This window comes from Esox lucius, chromosome 1 (genome assembly GCF_011004845.1).
Source record: "Esox lucius isolate fEsoLuc1 chromosome 1, fEsoLuc1.pri, whole genome shotgun sequence".
NCBI classification, from domain to species: Eukaryota; Metazoa; Chordata; class Actinopteri; order Esociformes; family Esocidae; genus Esox; species Esox lucius.
This window is the reverse complement of record NC_047569.1, coordinates 6599118-6619466: the sequence shown is the minus strand read 5'-3', so window position 1 is coordinate 6619466 and position 20349 is coordinate 6599118. Positions and strand designations below refer to the sequence as shown.

General features: G+C 42.8%; 1 protein-coding gene across 1 annotated transcript; it reads left to right on the top strand.

Annotated features, from left to right (window-relative positions):
- The first annotated feature begins 4935 nt into the window (after positions 1–4935).
- LOC114838827 (sarcoplasmic/endoplasmic reticulum calcium ATPase regulator DWORF-like) lies at positions 4936–17154 on the top strand. The gene is made up of 3 exons (XM_029119153.2): positions 4936–5035; positions 16386–16486; positions 16824–17154. The coding sequence occupies exons 1-2, from the start codon at positions 5023–5025 to the stop codon at positions 16484–16486; spliced, it is 114 nt and encodes a 37-aa protein (XP_028974986.1). The 5' UTR covers positions 4936–5022; the 3' UTR covers positions 16824–17154.
- Positions 17155–20349: the final 3195 nt, after the last annotated feature.

The window sequence follows — 20349 nt, the reverse complement described above, 5'->3', positions numbered from 1 at the left end:
ACGGGTATTAACTAATGTTATTTCACATTTTCAATATTTCCGTCATTTTGCAGACCTTACACATACGTAACTCATCTATTATAAGAACAATTGTGAAATTACAACACGACTAAGTATTTGTATACAGTGAAGTAGCAGTCAGTACTCAAAATACAAATTTAATTTAGATTCTCTTTTGAAAATTTAGATTTGTGGCTTGAGATGTAACTTAATTTATTTTGAACTATGGAGATATCCTTACAACAAATCACCACAGAAAGTAGGGAGGGGAAGTTACTCTTGCTGTTTTGTAGGCAATCCTCATCCATGGTTTTCTTGCAAGCTTTAACTAGGAGCCAGTGGAGTGAGCAGTGGAGAGGAGTGAAATGAGAGAAACCCATGTAATGCTGAATATATTGTTAATATAGCTGAAATAAGTAACTAAACTAGTCAAGTATCTATATGAAAATAAGTTTCAGTTGTAAAAGACAAAAGAAACATGATCCAGTAATTAAATAGGTAAATATAAGTAATTTGAAAATACATTGAAAAATGAAGCTTCATATTGGGTCATGATGTAACAAGTGCTTGTGCCAAATGTAACAATGGGGGCAAAACTCTTCAACAACAAAAATGTGCTCAAGCATTTATTTAATATGTTTACAGATGTTAGTAGACAAAGACATTCAAAGCATAATAGGGAGTTCCAATATAACCAGAAAACTACATATGGGTGAGTTGGAAGTTACTACCCATGATTCATTGGATTAGTAATCACAGGTATTCTACTTAAAAGCATCACAGAGAAGGAATTGTTGATTTTGCTTATCACTCGTCATTCAATACATGTTAGTAATTTAACAGGATCTCTTATTCAGAACAATTAACTTGAGCAAAGAATCTCAACTGTCTTGCTCAAGGACAGAACAACAGGTTTTTTACCTTTTCCCATTAGATCTAACAACCTTTAGATTACTGGCCAGTTGCTCTTCATAGCTGCCACCCTTGAAATACATTAAATCATGAAATTACAGAAAAAAGTTGTCCTTTAAATTAAGGTCAGTTGTGACTAAATGGATTAAGGAGATCAGTGGAGCGTTGGAAGAGAGTAAGGGATATTGTCTTTCTTCAACCACTGACTTGTACCCTTGAGAGCAGTTTGTAAGTGAATTTCTCAAATGTACAGTCTAAGAACATAATGTAGCAAGGCATCATAACCTCATCTTCTCTATCTCTTTCGCCTCCAGTACAAGTTTAAAGAGATAATATCAGTGTTCTGAGCTGTGTGTATATACAGTAAAGACACGCCCTGAAATGTTGTCTTTCACAATTTCACAAACCACACAAAATATTTTAGCATTGAAGCTATTTATGCATTTTAAATAAACCAAATTGCAATATTTGTGCGCTGAAAAGATTAGTACAACCCTACCTTTACCATCACGTGAAATGGCTTACAAATGCTCAATAAAATGGCTTACAAATGATCAATAAAATGGCTTACAAATGATCAATAAAATGGCTTACAAATGGAGGTAAAGGAAGGAGGAAGGCTCTCAATAAAGCTTTTCAGTACACTACTGACTTTTAACAGACAATACATGTAAATTGAACAAAACTACAGGAACAAAGGGCTCTAGACAGACGAAAGGGGTTAAAATTGGCAAAGGTGGAGTTATTTGGATGCAATTCCAGAGGCCATGTTTGGCAAAAAGGAAAAAATGGATTTGAACAAACCTTAAAGCATAGAGGCAGTGGCATTATGATTTGGGGCTACTTTGCAGCACAGGACCTCGACAGCTTGCCTTCTTTGCATCTGAATTGGAATGAAAGAGATCCTCTGAAGACCGGACATACAAGGTGGGTATAAACTGGGTGTGACGAACAATATCATTTGATAAATTAATTGCATTGTTGTTTCGTCTTATGTGTGTCCCATAGAGGCATGAAATATCCAGTATGGTAATAAGAAGGAAAATAAGAAGGAAATCCATATTGTATTTGTGAATTCTTGAGGAGAACAAGACTCCATCTTTGAAATAATCTGAAGCTGAAGCAAACATGGATCTTCAATAGGACAATGATCCAAAAGACACAAGCAAATCTACGACAGAATTGTTAAAAAGAAGACATTCAAGGTTATGCTATAGCAGAGTCACAGCCCAGATCTCAATACTATCAAAATGCTGGGGGGGGGGTTTGAAGCATACATGCAAGCAATGAACCATGACATAGTTGAAACAGTACTGTAAAGAAGAGTGGGCAAACAATCTTCCCAGTCAATGTAAGAGACTAATAGACCGTTAAACGAATTAGCTACATGAAGTTAATTAAAATGAGCAACACCAGCTTTTGAAGCTAAGGGTGTACTTACTTTTCCAGCAGCATGAAATTGCATTACTGTTATTTTTATGAATACATTATTGCTTGGTTTAATGTCTCAGTGCCATTTGCTAAAATAGGTAACCTCTATCTATCAATTGTGTTGAAATTAAGATTGCATGTCCATCTGTCCAAAAAGACAGGTTTTCAGGGGGTGTCACGTAAAAAAATGTGACAGTATGTCTGTGTTAGTGTGTGTGTATGTGGAACTGTAGTACTAAATTAACCAGAATTAAGTGTTGTAGAGATCAACTGAGAAAGGCAGGAGTCAGAGAGGGTTATTTTTTTCTGGAGCATGCCTGTATGATTTTCCACACTAGAAAAACATCTATAGATATAATTACACACCCACTGTTCCCTGTAGCCAGCTGTACCTTTCCTTGTCTCCACAGCGCCCCGTACTTAGCCTCTCCTGACTTCCTCTCATCTTTTCATCCACCTCTTTACATCCCTCCCTCCCCTATTGTCTCCTCTCTGCAGACTGTGCTTGACTGGCTTTCCCACTACTCTACTCTTCCTGACTCACAGGTGGTAGATTGAAAAGATAGAAAAATACAGTCTGGATATAACACAACATGCAGGCGAATTAAATAATTCTGGACCAGTGCAGGTACACCTGGTAAATGATTGTGAAGCTGATTGGAATTACTGCAGAACTCTCTAAAACAATGTTGAAGGCATGTCATGCTTAGAAAAAAATAATAATTTAATCCTCTGGCAACAGCTCAGGTAGACATTGCTACAGCCAAGCATGCCAATTGCATGCCCTCTTTTGTGCCATTGAGTGGTTTGACAAAAATACAAACAAATTATTTTATTGTCCCCAAAACAAGGTACACGTTGGTAATGATAAAGCTGTTTAGTCAGTCTTTTGAAATTCCACACCTGTCAGGTGGATGGAATATCTTGGCAATGGAGTGAATGAAGTGCAGATAATTTAGCCAGGGAAGCCGAGTGGGCATTGGCTCAGCAATGCACCGGCTGACGTTGGGATCGCTCCTACCACAGTCTCAAGAATTTGTTATCTAATATGGCAGTCTATTTAAGTCGGTCAGGGTACTCAGTCTCCTGCTCTGCTGGTCGTTTTAGCATGCAGTTACGCAACCCACCCACCACCCCAGCCTCCACCTGTTTGGTTCTGTTTCCTTCTGTGGGGGATTTGTACCATATACCTTGCTCATTGCCATTGTATTTCTATTAATAATATTTCATTGTTAATGTTATTTGTACTATTGTATACACGATCATTCGATGGTAATAAGTTACCCCAAAGGGACAGAGCCTAATGCCAAGACATCTTTTGAGAATAGTTTGGCATTGTTTCTCTAATAAATGGTTAAACCAAGACATGGTGTTTCCCGTCTGAACAGGGATTTAAACAGAATTGTGTGCTAAAATACACTTTTTATAAATGCAAAATATCTTTTAGTTCAGCTCATTAAACATGGGACCAGACTTTACATGTTTTGTTTATATTCTGGTTCAGTTTTGGCCAACACTTTCTCCTAATCTAATTTGTACACCAATTCGGTGGAGTGCCAATTGAAAGTCTTGTGATTTTCAATCTTAACCATCTTAATAACCTGCCTGTTGTCACAGTGGCATAGTCAAGATCATCAAGCCGCCATGAAATCTCCATGGTTATCATCTGCCTTTCTGTTTGTATGTGGCCTCGCAGACATCCCCAGGGACAGGGTACTGCTCCCCAGCTGGAGGTGCTCCTCCTGGGAGAGATCTGAAGTGGAGCCCTGGGTCTTTCACAGCTGGGACCAGGTCCACAGAGAAACAGTTGCTATGGAAACAACTTTCCTCCCTTTTGAATTCCAAAATGTAGGGTCTATGTTTTGAGGTGACCTCTGTTATGGTAAGACTAGGATTCCTTTTATCCTGTCGTGGCAACTTTTACTCTTACTTTTGACTTTATTTCCTTCGGTGCCTACAAACTTAGAATTCTGAGAAGTACCTGTGAGGGTTGTTGTCCTGTTAGTCTGTGGCCAATCTGTAATTTAATTATCTACTGTGTAAACACTACAGTTGGGGTTTCATTGAACTGAGCCCTCTAACACTGCTTTGCAAAGTGTGATAAGAATGTTAAGAATGTTCAGTTGCTACATGTACACATCTACCTCAGGAACCTCATTGCTGCCATCCCTGCATTTCAGTTGCGCATGCACCTTCCTTCTATACATACCACTTGTAACATACATTATACTTAATACTTGTAAATACTTGTAAAGTTTCTGCCCTTCTATTTGCACTTCTAGTTATATGTTAACTGCATTTCATTCTATTGTACTTGTACTGTTCAGTGACAATAAAGTTGAATCTAATCTGAACTAGACTGAACTCCGCTACACATCTACTGGACTTTTGGACCCATACATGTTTGTGTTTTGTATAACACTACATCTAGAGGCATGAGGGACATTTCAGATTAGGAAATGAGGATGTGTGCAGTACACTGTGTGTTAATGTGTCTGTGTGGGTGTTTTTGTGTGTGAGTTTAGTCAATTTTGTGAGCTATGTTCAGTGAGGACTGAGGATGTACTCAACCTAGCTTATTCATTAGCTGCCCTGCTAGATGTAAACATCAACTCATCAGTGCAGGACTCAGCACATACGTAGCATTAACGCTGACCAGAGAACCAGCGAGGAAGTATCATGGGTCCCAGAGGTAAGAAATGCCTTTAATATTCTCTCTTCATTACTGTCTAGCAATTGAGTTTGATTACTGACTGAATATACTAAGTTGTGAGTACTTTCTCCAATTCATTTGGAGCCCTGAGGGGACATCAATTAGGTGAAGGCAATATGTATAGCAAATGACTGAAGTTGCTCTCCGTTACTCTAATGTAGTGCAGCTACATAGGATTGGGCCAGAATCTGGTGTTGGCTAGCTGCCTGCTCCCTTGGCATGACTCACAGGGGTTTGGAGGCTGTTAAATGCTGGATCCTAATTAATTTGCATCATAAACTCTATCAAGACAAATATGTCATGAATGGTTTGTCTAATAAGCATGTAATACAGTATTTATGTTTTAGACAGGTATTGAGTTTAAACATATCTGTTTACTAATAGAGAAGATATCAATAAAGAGGCGTATTACCCAAATTAATCCTTACTTGGCAAGAGGTCAATAGACAAAAGTATATAGGTCAGTACAGCAATATACAGCTCTGGAAAAAATGAAGAGACCACTGCACCTTTTTCTTTCCTTTCCGAAAAAGTCGAAAAGGAAAGTTTTGAGTGAGGAACAGACGTGTTCAATTTGCAGTGGTCACTTCATTTTAACCATTCTGTTCCTCACTCAAAACCTTCCTTTTCAACTTTTTTGGAAAGGAAAGAAAAAGGTGCGGTGGTCTCTTCACTTTTCCCGGGAGGTGTACGCTTTGATTTAGTTTTCCTGACAAATCAAATCAAAATAAAATCAAATTTATATATAAAGCCCTTTTTACAACAGCAGTTGTCACAAAGTGCTTTTACAAAGACACCCGGCCTTAAACAACAATATATTAAGAGTCCAATTGGAATAATGAATAAATGCATGTGGGCTAAATCCAGAGTCTATTTAAATTTAGAGTAGGTCAGAAGTATGACCATGGATAAGGACAGGGACAGCAACGGGCCCCCCAAACCAGGTACTCTGCAGGTGTTGACCAGGACCTCATGTCCTCCTAAAGTTTAAAACGGGGGAGACTGGGAAAATTCATAAAATGCATTTCTTATATCAACAACGATTTATAGAGGAGAAGGAGAACTTAGTGAGGAAGGAGAACTGACAGTTTATACTTGATAATAATTTTAGCAATTGTGGCATTAATCCCACTGAAGTCATTGGACTCACATTTGTGAAGTGGTAAATTACTTATCAAGACAATTCCTGAAGTTATCTTTGGTAATGGTAAAAATTAGAGCATAGAAAGATATCCAGAGCGAAGTTTAATTTCAAACTTGCTTCCGTACTCTGGTAATAAGTTCTAATACATTCTGGTAATAAGTTCTAATACATTTTGCTCACCTACACTCACCTAAAGGATTATTAGGAACACCTGTTCAATTTCTCATTAATGCAATTATCTAATCAACCAATCACATGGCAGTTGCTTAAATGCATTTAAGGGTGTGGTCCTGATTAAGACAATCTCCTGAACTCCAAACTGAATGTCAGAATGGGAAAGAAAGGTGATTTAAGCAATTTTGAGCGTGCCATGGTTGTTGGTGCCAGACGGGCCGGTCTGAGTATTTCACAATCTGCTCAGTTACTGGGATTTTCATGCACAACCATTTCTAGGGTTTACAAAGAATGGTGTGAAAAGGGAAAAACATCCAGTATGCGGCAGTCCTGTGGGCGAAAATGCCTTTGTTGATGCTAGAGGTCAGAGGTGAATGGGCCGACTGATTCAAGCTGATAGAAGAGCAACTTTGACTGAAATAACCACTCGTTACAACCAAGGTATGCAGCAAATCATTTGTGAAGCCACAACACGCACAACCTTGAGGCGGATGGGCAACAACAGCAGAAGACCCCACCGGGTACCACTCATCTCCACTACAAATAGGAAATAAGAGGCTACAATTTGCACGAGCTCACCAAAATTGGAAGGTTGAAGACTGAAAGAATGTTGCCTGGTCTGATGAGTCTCGATTTCTGTTGAGACATTCAGATGGTACAGTCAGAATTTGGCGTAAACAGAATGAGAACATGATCCATCTATGCTACCACTATGTTACCACTATGCAGGCTGGTGGTGGTGGTGTAATGGTGTGGGGGATATTTTCTTGGCACACTTTAGGCCCCTTAGTACCAATTGGGCATCGTTTAAATGCCACGGCCTACCTGAGCATTGTTTCTGACCATGTCCATCCCTTTATGACCACCATGTACCCATCCTCTGATGGCTACTTCCAGCAGGATAATGCACCATGTCACAAAGCTCGAATCATTTCAAATTGAACATGACAATGAGTTCACTGTACTGAAATGGCCCCCACAGTCACCAGATCTCAACCCAATAGAGCATCTTTGGGATGTGGTGGAATGGGAGCTTCGTGCCCTGGATGTGCATCCCACAAATCTCCATCAACTGCAACATGCTATCCTATCAATATGGGCCAACATTTCTAAAGAATGCTTTGAGCACCTTGTTGAATCAATGCCACGTAGAATTAAGGCAGTTCTGAAGGGGAAAGGGGGTCAAACACAGTATTAGTATGGTCTTCCTAATAATCCTTTAGGTGAATGTATTTGCCTGTGGTGATGTAACAGTCTGGACTGGCTGTTGAAATCATTTTGAATCCTCCCGGGTAGGTATGTCGGTGATCCAGGTTTATGTGTAAATGTGTGTACCCAACAACCTGACAATGTTTTGGCAGTTCCCCACTAGGGACATTTTATTTCCGGATTAGGGGATAGGTTTAGGGTACAAATGTTTTTCCAAAAAAGTTGGTAAGCTGTGTAAAATGTAAATAAAAACAGAATGCAAATCATTTAAACACTGCATTCAATAGAAAGGCCAGTAACTTGATTGGGTATAGAAAGAACATCCCAGAGAGGATAAGTCTTTCAGAAGTAAAGATGGTGAGGGGTTCACCACTCTGTGAGGGACTGCACAGGGAAATAGTGTAACAATTTAAGAATAAAGTTTCTCAACGTACAATTGCAAAGAGTTTGGAGATCTCCTAATCTACATACTATTATTAAAGATTCACGGAATCCAGAGAAATATCTGTACACAACTGACAGGTCCGTAAACCAAAATTGGATGGCCGTTTAAAAACAGACACGATTCTGTAGTGGAAACCATTGTCTGTGAACACAGTACATTATTGCATCTGCAAAAGCAAGTGAAATCTCTACCATGCAACGAAGAAACCAAATATAAACAAGATCCAGAAATGCTGCCGTGTTATCTGGGCCTGAACTTATTTAAGTTGAACTGAGTCAAAGTGGAAAACTTTTCTACAATTATTTTTAGGAATCATGGACACTGCGTCCTCCAGGCTTAGAAAGGGACCTTCCGTCTTGTTATCAGCGCACATTTCAAAGCCAAGATCCATGATGGCATGGGTGACTTACATATCGGTGAAGGCACGATTAATGCGGAACAATATATACAGGTTTTTGAGTAAAATACTGTATGCTGCCATCCAGACAATGTCATTTTCAGGGAAAGCCTTGCTTATTAAAAGAAAAACAATGCCAATCCACATTCTGCACATATTACAACAGCATGGCTCCCTAGTAAAAGAACTGCCTGCAGCCATGTCCTGTCACCCATTGAAAACATTTGACACATTATGAAACAAAAAATATGACAAAGCAAGACTGGGAAATCATTACACTTTCAAAACTACAGCAACTGGTCTCCTCAGTTCCCAAATGCTTACAGTGTTGTTAAAAGAAGAGAAGATGCAAACACAGTAATAAACATGCCTCAGTCCCAACTTAAAAAAAATAAATACTCCCGGATAGGGCCACAGTGTCACTGGACCCCCCTGTTTCAGCCCCAAGGTTTTACACTGGTATATTATTGTGCCAGGGGAGTAAGGTCAGTTCTCTTTCACCATTGTAAATCCTTGAAAATTTAAGGACTGCTCTCTCAAAATGTTCTTTGTCTCCTGCTCTGATTGTACTTAGGAGGACATGAGGTCTTGTGTTGCGGATCAAGACTATACCTGACGATTCCAGCTTCCACTCTGCTTACCATTCCCCGTGGGTTGTCCCTGTCCTTGTCCATGGTCATGCTTCTGACCTGGACTAGGTTTTATAAACTGTGGACACAGCCCACATGCATTTATTAATAATTACAACTTGTACTCTTAAAATGTTCACTCTGCACAGCCAGAAGAGGACTGGTCACCCCTCCAAGCCTGGTTCCTCTCTAGGTTTCTTCCTAAATTTCAGCCACTTTTAGGGAGTTTTTCCTAGCCACTGTGCTTCAACACTCTTGTTGCTTGCTCCTTGGGGTTTCAGGCTGGGTGTTTTGTAAAAGCACTTTGTGACAACTGCTGATTGACTGATTCATTGCTGGCATCAAACTCAAAATGGTTCATATATTTTTTTCAAAAACAACAACATTTGATATGTTGTCTTTGTACTATTTTCAATTAAATATAGGGATAAATTGCGCATCATTGCATTCTGTTTGTATTTGCATTTTACGCAGTGTCCCAACTTTTTGGGAAACAGGATTGTAAAACACACAGTTGGCAGTGTTAGAATGGTGGGGGTTTTTAGGCACTATGTGCTAAGGGTTAGGTTTAAATTAATGTACGGGTTACATTTAGAACGAGGTGATAGGGAACATTTATTTCTAGGTTTCTGGTCCCCACAATGATAGAAAACAAATGTGTGGGTGAGAGAGACGTCCTAGTTTTATTATATACGAGTGGACCAGGAATCCCCAAAATCTGACTGTTTAGTTCCCACAACACTTGTATTGTAGGGTAAAACTAACAATTGGGATAAGTGTTATGTGTTAAGAATAAGTGATAATGATGTTACAAATATGGGTTCATTTTAGGCATTAGGGTCGGTTTTGGGGTTAGGTTAAGTTTATACATAAAGGTTATGGTTATGGTTAGGTTACAGGCAAACAAGGCATACAAAATGTTTTCAAACCTCTTTACTTTTTCCAAATTTTCTCACGTCACAGCCTTATTCTAAAATTCTTGAAATATATTGATAAAATGTTCCTATGCAATTTACTCCCTATACCCCATAATGACCAGAAATCACATTTATGTAAGTATTCTGACCTTTTGCTAGAACCCTTGAAATTGAGCTCAGGTGTACCCTGTTTCCATTGATAAGCCTTGAGATTACTCTACATCTTGATTGGAGTATGGACTATGATAAATTACATGGAGTGGCCATGATTTGGAAAGGCACACACCTGTGTGTATTATGTTTCAATAGTTTACAGTGCAGGTCAGAGTAACATCAAAGCCATGAGGTTTAGGGAATTGTGTGGAGGGCTCAGGGACAGAAGCACTTGCAGCATTTACGATTCCCAAGAACACACATCATTCTTAAATGGAAGAAGTTTGGAACCACCAACGCTCTTCCTAGTGTTGGCCCGCCAGTCAAACTGGGCAACGGGAGGAGAGGGGCCTTAGTTATGGAGATGTTTCGAAACACTTCTGGTCACGTGACGCCGGGTGTTATAAGATCATGTGTTTTTAAATAAAACCTGTGTTGTCACATCACAAACAATTTACTGTCTCAGGTTTTGAAAACCAGGTGAAATACCAAAAACTTTGAATGAGTAACGTCACATTGTTGCAAGTTAGCCAAGTTGATAGTAACCATACATATATATGTTCTACTATCTATGGTAGTAACTCTTTCAGTATGCATTGCAACCTTAACTGGACACCCTATTATTCATTTTGCCACCAACATTACAAGTGATTTTCAGTGGTGGCTCAATGGGTAGGCTCATGGATTTCCCTGTGAAACTACACAAGTTCAACTCCTGATTAACTTTAGCAAGGTTTTTCCAATTGAAACACCACTATTGTTTTCAAATTATTCCTTTAATGTGTTGCATTCTATGGCAAATGCATTTATCATCCAAAACACTGTAATAGTTGTGTTGCTAAAAAAAACAAGCATTTTGGACAGTTATGATGGACTTTTCCAGACCTTTCGACAATCATTGCATCAAAACTTCTTGAGTAAACTTCTTGATCGGCTACTATGTACACACAAACCTGATACTGTTCCAATCTTTACGACACCTTTCCAACACTCACTGCACCGGAAAAACAATTTTCCAAAACACTTCCGGTCACGTGGCAGCAGCTGTCGAAACACTTTGTCATGTGATATTGAACAAAACCAGGGTCGGTTGAGTGTCCAACACCTGACTGTCTCAGTTTTTGAAAACAAGCCGGCGATACCAACAACTTTAAATGAATTGTGGCAATTTGTTACTAGAGAGACATTACAGATTACAGAGAGATTGTGAAAGTTAGCTGTGTGACAACTGTTTAAAGATAGCCTGGTTAGTAGTAGCCTAACTCATTTTAAAGTGCTTGTTGCCGGTTTACACAGTTCTCCAGTGCCTGAGCGTCCATGTCAATCGGTTTTGACACTTTCAAACATCGATCTCAACAAAAACATATTTAGCAGTTGAAGTAGACATTTTTAATATCTCATTATTTCAGTAGTAGCATGATGTGTAGTGTCGCCAACTACTGAGCGAGAGTACACCACAGTAGGTGAAATCCAGATGGTATTCAATTGTTTTTTAAAAAATACTATTGTTAATCGTGTTCAAATAAAGTTTCATTTGCTAAATTCTATGAAACACTTTTCACCCACCTCTCCATGAACTGCCACCTTAACGTGGTGGAGGGGTTTGAGTACCCGAGTGACCCTAGGAGCTATGTTGTCTGGGGCTATATGCCCCTGGTAGGGTCTCCCAAGGCAAACAGGTCTTAGGCGACGGGTCAGACTAAGAGCGGTTCAAAAACCCCTTAATGATGATTAAAATTATGTGTACCGTGATGTCGCCCGGTATGGCGCAGCCGGGGCCCCACCCAGGAGCCAGGCCCGGGGTTGGGGCTCGTATGCGAGCGCCTGGTGGCCGGGCCTTCCCCCATGGGGCCCGGCCGGGCTCAGCCCGAACGGGCGACGTGGGGCCGCCCTCCCGTGGGCTCACCACCCACAGGAGGGACCATAAGGGGCCGGTGCGAAGAGGATCGGGCGGCAGTCGAAGGCAGGGGCCTAGACAACCCGATCTCTGGACACGGAAACTAGCTCTAGGGACGTGGAATGTCACCTCGCTGGCGGGGAAGGAGCCTGAGTTAGTGCGTGAGGTTGAGAGGTTCCGATTAGAGGTAGTCGGGATCACCTCTACGCACGGCTTGGGCTCTGGAACCACACTCCTTGAGAGAGGATGGACTCTTCACCACTCTGGAGTTGCCCATGGTGAGAGGCGGCGGGCTGGTGTGGGTTTGCTTATAGCTCCCCAGCTCTGCCGCCATGTGTTGGAGTTTACCCCGGTGAACGAGAGGGTCGTTTCCCTGCGCCTACGGGTCGGGGATAGGTCTCTCACTGTTGTTTGTGCCTACGGGCCGAACGGCAGTGCAGAGTACCCGACCTTCTTGGAGTCTCTGGGAGGGGTGCTGGAAAGTGCTCCGACTGGGGACTCTATTGTTCTACTGGGGGACTTCAACGCCCACGTGGGCAACGACAGTGACACCTGGAGGGGCGTGATTGGGAGGAACGGCCCCCCTGATCTGAACCCGAGTGGTGTTCAGTTATTGGACTTCTGTGCTAGTCACAGTTTGTCCATAACGAACACCATGTTCAAGCATAAGGGTGTCCATCAGTGCACGTGGCACCAGGACACCCTAGGCCGCAGGTCGATGATCGACTTTGTTGTCGTCTCATCTGACCTGCGGTCGTATGTCTTGGACACTCGGGTGAAGAGAGGGGCGGAGCTGTCAACTGATCACCACCTGGTGGTGAGTTGGATCCGATGGCGGGGGAAGAAGCTGGACAGACTCGGCAGGCCCAAGCGTACTGTAAGGGTCTGCTGGGAACGTCTGGCCGAGTCTCCTGTCAGAGAGATCTTCAACTCCCACCTCCGGCAGAGCTTCGACTGGATCCCGAGGGAGGCTGGAGATATTGAGTCCGAGTGGACAATGTTCTCCACCGCCATTGTCGAAGCGGCCGCTCGGAGCTGTGGCCGTAAGGTCTCCGGTGCCTGTCGAGGCGGCAATCCCCGAACGCGGTGGTGGACACCGGAAGTAAGGGATGCCGTCAAGCTGAAGAAGGAATCCTATCAGGCCTGGTTGGATTGTGGGACTCCTGACGCAGCTGACGGGTACCGACAGGCCAAGCGGGCTGCAGCCCGGGTGGTTGTGGAGGCAAAAACTCGGGCCTGGGAGGAGTTCGGTGAGGCCATGGAGAAGGACTATCGGCTGGCCTCGAAGAGATTCTGGCAAACCATCCGGCGCCTCAGGAGAGGGAAACAGTGCCCTACCAACGCTGTTTACAGTAGAGGTGGGCAGCTGTTGACCTCAACTGAGGATGTCGTCGGGCGGTGGAAGGAGTACTTCGCTGTCACTTCTTCCATTGAGGAAGCAGAGGATGAGGTATCAGAGGTGGACTCGTCCATCACCCGGGCTGAAGTCACTGAGGTGGTCAAGAAACTCCTCGGTGGCAAGGCACCGGGGGTGGATGAGATCCGCCCTGAGTACCTCAAGTCTCTGGATGTTGTGGGGCTGTCTTGGTTGACACGCCTGTGCAACATCGCGTGGCGGTCGGGGACAGTGCCTCTGGGATGGCAGACCGGGTGGTGGTCCCTCTTTTTAAGAAGGGGGACCGGAGGGTGTGTTCCAACTATAGGGGGATCACACTTCTCAGCCTCCCCGGGAAAGTCTATGCCAGGGTTCTGGAGAGGAGAATACGGCCGATAGTAGAACCTCGGATTCAGGAGGAACAGTGTGGTTTTCGTCCGGGCCGTGGAACACTGGACCAGCTCTATACCCTCTACAGGGTGTTGGAGGGTTCATGGGAGTTTGCCCAACCAATCCACATGTGTTTTGTGGATTTGGAGAAGGCATTCGACTGTGTCCCTCGCGGCATCCTGTGGAGGGTGCTTGGGGAATATGGGGTCCTGGGTCCTTTGCTAAGGGCTGTCAGGTCCATGTACAACCGAAGCAGGAGCTTGGTCCGCATTGCCGGCAGTAAGTCAGACTTGTTCCCAGTGCATGTTGGACTCCGGCAGGGCTGCCCTTTGTCACCGGTTCTGTTCGTAATTTTTATGGACAGAATTTCTAGGCGCAGCCAGGGGCCGGAGGGTGTCAGGTTTGGGGACCACACAATTTCGTCTCTGCTCTTTGCAGATGATGTTGTCGTGTTGGCCCCTTCTAACCAGGACCTTCAGCATGCGCTGGGACGGTTTGCAGCCAAGTGTGAAGCGGTGGGAATGAAAATCAGTACCTCCAAATCCGAGGCCATGGTCCTCAGTCGGAAAAGGGTGGCTTGCCCACTTCAGGTTGGTGGAGAGTGCCTGCCTCAAGTGGAGGAGTTTAAGTATCTAGGGGTCTTGTTCACGAGTGAGGGAAGGATGGAACGGGAGATTGACAGACGGATCGGTGCAGCTTCTGCAGTAATGCAGTCGATGTATCGGTCTGTCGTGGTGAAGAAAGAGCTGAGCCGCAAGGCGAAGCTCTCGATTTACCAGTCAATCTACGTTCCTACTCTCACCTATGGTCATGAGCTTTGGGTCATGACCGAAAGGACAAGATCCCGGATACAGGCGGCCGAAATGAGCTTTCTCCGCAGGGTGGCCGGGCGATCCCTTAGAGATAGGGTGAGAAGCTCGGTCACCCGGGAGGAGCTCAGAGTAGAGCCGCTGCTCCTCCACATCGAGAGGGGTCAGCTGAGGTGGCTTGGGCATCTTTTTCGGATGCCTCCGGAACGCCTTCCTGGGAAGGTGTTCCGGTCCCGTCCCACCGGGAGGAGACCCCGGGGAAGACCTAGGACACGCTGGAGGGACTATGTCTCCCGGCTGGCCTGGGAACGCCTCGGTGTCCCCCCGGAAGAGCTGGAGGAAGTGTCTGGGGAGAGGGAAGTCTGGGCATCCCTGCTTAGACTGCTGCCCCCGCGACCCGGCCCCGGATAAGCGGAAGAAGATGGTATGGTATGGTACTTTTCACCCACACACCTTTATCATCCAAAACATTATAATGGATGAATGGTTAAATGAAAAGCTAGCTGGAACGGCAAGAGAAATGACACATTCTAATTTCCCATTTCAAAGGGAATACACACACCCAAACTGTTGCGCCACTAAATCTTTTCCATCAATATGTGATAATAGGTCTGTAGAAAACATCTGATCATTATTTCAAAACCTGTCGAGTAAATGTTTCAAGCATTTTGTAAAAAGTACCTTCCAGTAGGACCACCATCTCTGCAGAACTCCACCAATCAGGCCTTTATTGTAGTGGCCAGACGGAGGTCACTCCTCAGTTAAGAGCACATGGCAGTATGCAAGTATTTGGCCTGAATATCAAGTGTCACTTCCCCTTTAAACCCCAGATTATAGACTCAGTTTCTGCTGTGACAAGATGGCTGTCGGTTGGACATGAGGTAGTCAAACCTGATGTTGAGAATCTCTCTCTTTGTTTGTTTTTGTTAAAAGAAATGCTGAGCAGACCCTGTTGTACTTGATTTTGGATAAAGATGGCCAAAGTAAAGTGTTCTCCACAGCGCTCTTCACCACTGTCATTAAAACAAATTAGGGAATATCCTTTGGAAGAATGCTGTTCCATCCCTCCAGTAGAGTTCCAGAGACCCGTAGAATCTATGCCAAAGCTCATAGAATGACCCACTTTAGTGGAACGTCATGAAAGCATGAATTTGTATTTCTACAGGAATGCAATTCTTTGTGTTTTTACCAATAGTAATAAGCTAATATTTTTAGAATTAGCTTGTCAAAAGGAAGTTATCATTGGAAACAGTAATGTCTACTGGTAGAAGTGTTTCAGTGTTATTGTTTGTTGGTATATCAGCAAGATTTATGAGAAGTGATGTTTGCCAGTGACATCTGTTGTATTCACTTATGGGTATATTACTGGCACCAAGCCAACAAAATGGGAAAAAACACTACTCAGCATGTATTTGTGATTAATAAAGATAGGCACAGAACACCACTATGGGAATTATCTTTGGTGTCATCTTTTGTGTTTCAAAAATGTTTAAAAGTGTCTTTTTAAATTGTTTTGTCTTCAAAAAATTATTTTCAGATCGGAATTTTGTTTGTTCTAGATTGTGATGATTATGATGCAAATGTATCACTGTAAACATTAGGAATGAATACATTAAGGAGTGAAATGCCCCTCTAGTCCTTTTTAAAATATGTCTGTAATGTTCCAGAATTTGGAAAAAGTGGAGGGTTCTAAATACTTCCTGAATGTACTCTACATACCACATAGAAAATAATAACTCTGGGCCCCACAACGATGTGTATCTAGGTGTTCTGATGTGTTTTTTATGCAGCTTCAAGTAACGTGGAGTCGCCCCGCAGGCTGTTCCCTGTTCTACTCATTGTGGCCTGGATCGTTGGCTGTGCAGTGATTGTCTACTTTGTCTTTGCCTAGGTATGCTGTGTACAATGTAGGATATGACCCAATTCTCACAATTGTAAAATAAGCATTCAGCACCAGAAAATGTGAATTAGCATACTATTGAACATTTGATCAGTGTTTAATTAATTTTCAGTTAATTTGAGTCAAATTAAGTCTGACATATTATAGTGGAAATTGCTGACTTTACAATATCCTTTTAACCTTCAATATGCCAAAAGTAAGTATTTTCTTATTTGCAGGAAATTAATATCTGTATGTGCACATTTGTGTCATATTGTGTTTGTCAGATGATAGGTTTAATACAGTATAAATAAAGTTCTGTATGAACACCTTCCCTCTTTCCCAACAGGAGAGAAATCTATTCCATGTGCTTCATTTTGAAACATGTTTCCTTCAAAACATTGGACAGAAGACAATGCCAAGACCAAGAAATTTGTGTTTACATTGATTTGAAATATGTGTAAAATGTGAATTTCCTATTGGGGTTTTTATGTCAATTCAGTCTTTCTACTACATTCCTGTTCATAAAAAAATATATTCAGTTCAAATGTGTATGTTTGCACTTGAAAAATAGAACAAGGGACAGATTGTGTCTATTATCCTTTCTTAATCTCTTTTTTTGGCCTACAAATAAACCTGACAGTTGCTACGGTTTGATGAAGAACCCTTGATAAAAAGTCATACACCTTATGAAAAAAGTTTTGCATTACACTCATAAAAAATAAACGTTTCTGAAATGAACTTTTGTGGTTCTAAAATGTTGCCAGTGGATTCTTTCCAGGTAAAAAAGCAAATAATCTATAGGAACCTCTCTGAAGTCCACAACCTTTTGTTGAATTGAAGGCATGGCCTTAAAATATAGGTTTTTGACCAGCCAGCAAGTGTAAACTTAATTGCTTTTGTTTTATGTATTTACACAAAAAACATAAATGATGTAAAAAAAAAATGTTGGTGCAAATGAAAGTGACAACATGTGCACTGGAGAGGCAACAGCTAGACAACCCCCAAAAACTGAATGGTTTTGTTGTTGGTGGCCACAGACAATTGCGCTCTCCTTATCCTTCCTAAATGATTCTTCTCTAGTTTCACATTTTGCAAGGCAGTCCTGCTCCACCAGGGTGGCACATCCATACAAAATGCTTGCTGTGTCTCCCAGTACAGTCTCAAGAGCATGGATGAGATACCAAGAGACAGGCTGTTACATCAGGAGAGCTGGACAGGGCCGTAGATGGGCATCAACCCAGCAGCAGGAACGGTATCTGCTCCTTTGTGCCAGGAGGAACAAGTTTCCAGTTTATTTGTCAAATGCACCGAATAAGACAGCGTCATCCTGCACAATGAAATTATTGTGACATGGCAATATATAAAGTACATAACACTTTAAAATTAGCAGCATTTTATAAAGAGTACTGTAAACTAGTGTCACGATTGGCATAGGGGTGGAGAGGAAGGAAACCAGGCACAGGCGGGGTGGCAGTCGATGATGTGTTTTTTAATCAAAATTAACACTGCGCACCGAAAACATAAAAAACAAAAGAGATAAACCAAAGTGGACCGCAGACCACTCAACACGTACATCAACAAACATAGACAAGCAACAATGACCAACAAATGAGGGGAGCAGAGGAGCAACATTTAAACACATACTAACGACCGGATTGGGACCAGGTGTGGGTGATAATCAGAGACAAGTCCGGGATGTGTTCGTGTATGAAAAGTAAACCGGGGAAAGCGGGAGATGACATGGCTGTCCGTCACTTCACCGTCACAACTAACAGCAATATGAGTAGTAGATTGGCATATTATAGATATACCAGGCAGTAATGCAGCCTGAGACGATGCTTTCAATGGTGCACCTGTAGAAGTTGGTGAGAGTTGTTACAGACATGTCAAATTTCTTGAGTCGTCTCAGGGGGAACACAAGAGGAGCACTGGAGGAGCACTCCTGGAGCCCTACAAAATGACCTCCAGCGGGCTACTGGTGTGCATGTTTCTGTCAGAAACAGACTCCATGAGGGTGGCATGAGGGCCTGATAACGTGGCACGTGTGCTCACAGCCCAGCAATTTGCAGATTGAATTGGCAGGTCCACCATTGGCACCAGAATTGGCAGGTCCACCATTGGCACCCTGTTCTTTCACAGATGACAGCAGGTTCTCACTGAGCACGTGACAGATGTGAAAGAGTTTGGAGGCGTCGTGGTGAATGTTATGCTGCCTGCAACATCATCCAGCATGACCGTTTTAGGGTCAGTGATGATCTGGGGAGGCATATCGTGATAGGGTCGCACAGACCTCCACGTGCTAACCAACGATACCCTGACTGCTGCTAGGTACTGGGATGACATACTCAGACCCATCGTCAGACCTTACACTGGTGCAATGGGCCCTGGGTTCCTCCTGGTGCAGGACAATGCCCGGCCTCATGTGCCCAGAGTGTAGGCAGTTCCTAGATGATGAAGGCATTGATGTCATTGACTAAATCCAATTGAGAACCTGTGGGACATTATGTATCGGTGCATCCAACACCCCAAAGCAGCACCAGATACTGTCCAGGAGCTCACTGTTGCCCTGATCCAGGTCTGAGAGGAGATCCCCTAGGACTCCATCCACCATCTCGTCAAGAGCATACCCAGATGTTGTAGGAAGTGCATACAGACACATGGGAGCCATACGCACTACTGAGTCACATTATACAACGAATTATACAGCATAAAGTAAATATTTAGATTTTTTATATATTTCCTTCACCCGATGTGTGATTTAAGTGTTCCCTTCAATTTTTGGAGCAGTGTCTACAGTTAGGTCCAGAAATAATTGGACAATGATACAAGTTTTATCTCCTTAATATGTTGCCAATGCTGACCCCTGTCCACAAGCGCCTACAATAGGTACGTGAGCATCAGCATTGTACCATGGAGCAATGGAAGAAGGTGGCCTGGTCTGATGAATCACGTTTTGTTTTACATCACGTGGATGGCTGAGTGCATGTGCGTCGCTTACCTGGAGAAGAAATGGCACCAGGATGCACTATGGGAAGAAGACAAGCCGGCGGAGGCAGTGTGATGCTTTGGGCAATGTTCTGCTGGGAAACCTTGGGTCCTACCATTCATGTGGATGTTACTTTGACACGTACAGTACCACCTACTTGAGCATTGTTGCAGACCATGTGCACCCTTTCATGGCAATGGTATTCCCTGATGGCATTGGTCTCTTTCAGTAAAAGTAAAAATGGTTCAGGAATGGTTTGAGGAACACAACAACAAGTCCAAGGTGTTGACTTGGCCTCCAAATTCTCCAGATCTCAATCCAATCGAGCATTTGTGAGATGTGCTGGACAAACAAGTCCTATCCATGGAGGCCCCACCTCGCAACTTACAGGACTTAAAGAATCTGCTGCTAAGTCTTAGTGCCAGATACCACAGCACACCTTGCATCACAGAGAAAAAGTGCAACACCACTTTTGTTTTGTAGAATTGTTGATCATGAAATCGGATCTCACCAAGCTATTGATTGTCACAGGAAAAAACAAACAACAGCATTGTTTTGCATGAACACCCTGTTTTATATGCTTCATAACACTTATTCTAGCTCAAGACCGAAGATTTATGGTAATGTTGGCTCTAGACTAGCTCAAGCTTAACAAACAATTTCATAAAGATTGTCTGAACAGAACCTCTCAAACAGGTAGCAGTCAGCAATTTCTGCAATTGGTGGCCCTCTTACAATACAACGCTTAAGTGGTCCAATTTAGCATATCTAGTAAAAGCATCGTGCTTGCAGTGCCAGTGCTGTGGCTTGGTTTCCCACAGCAGACCGCTAAAAAAGTATGAAAATGTACAGTGTTAAGAATTTGCGTGTATCAGAATCTCTGAAG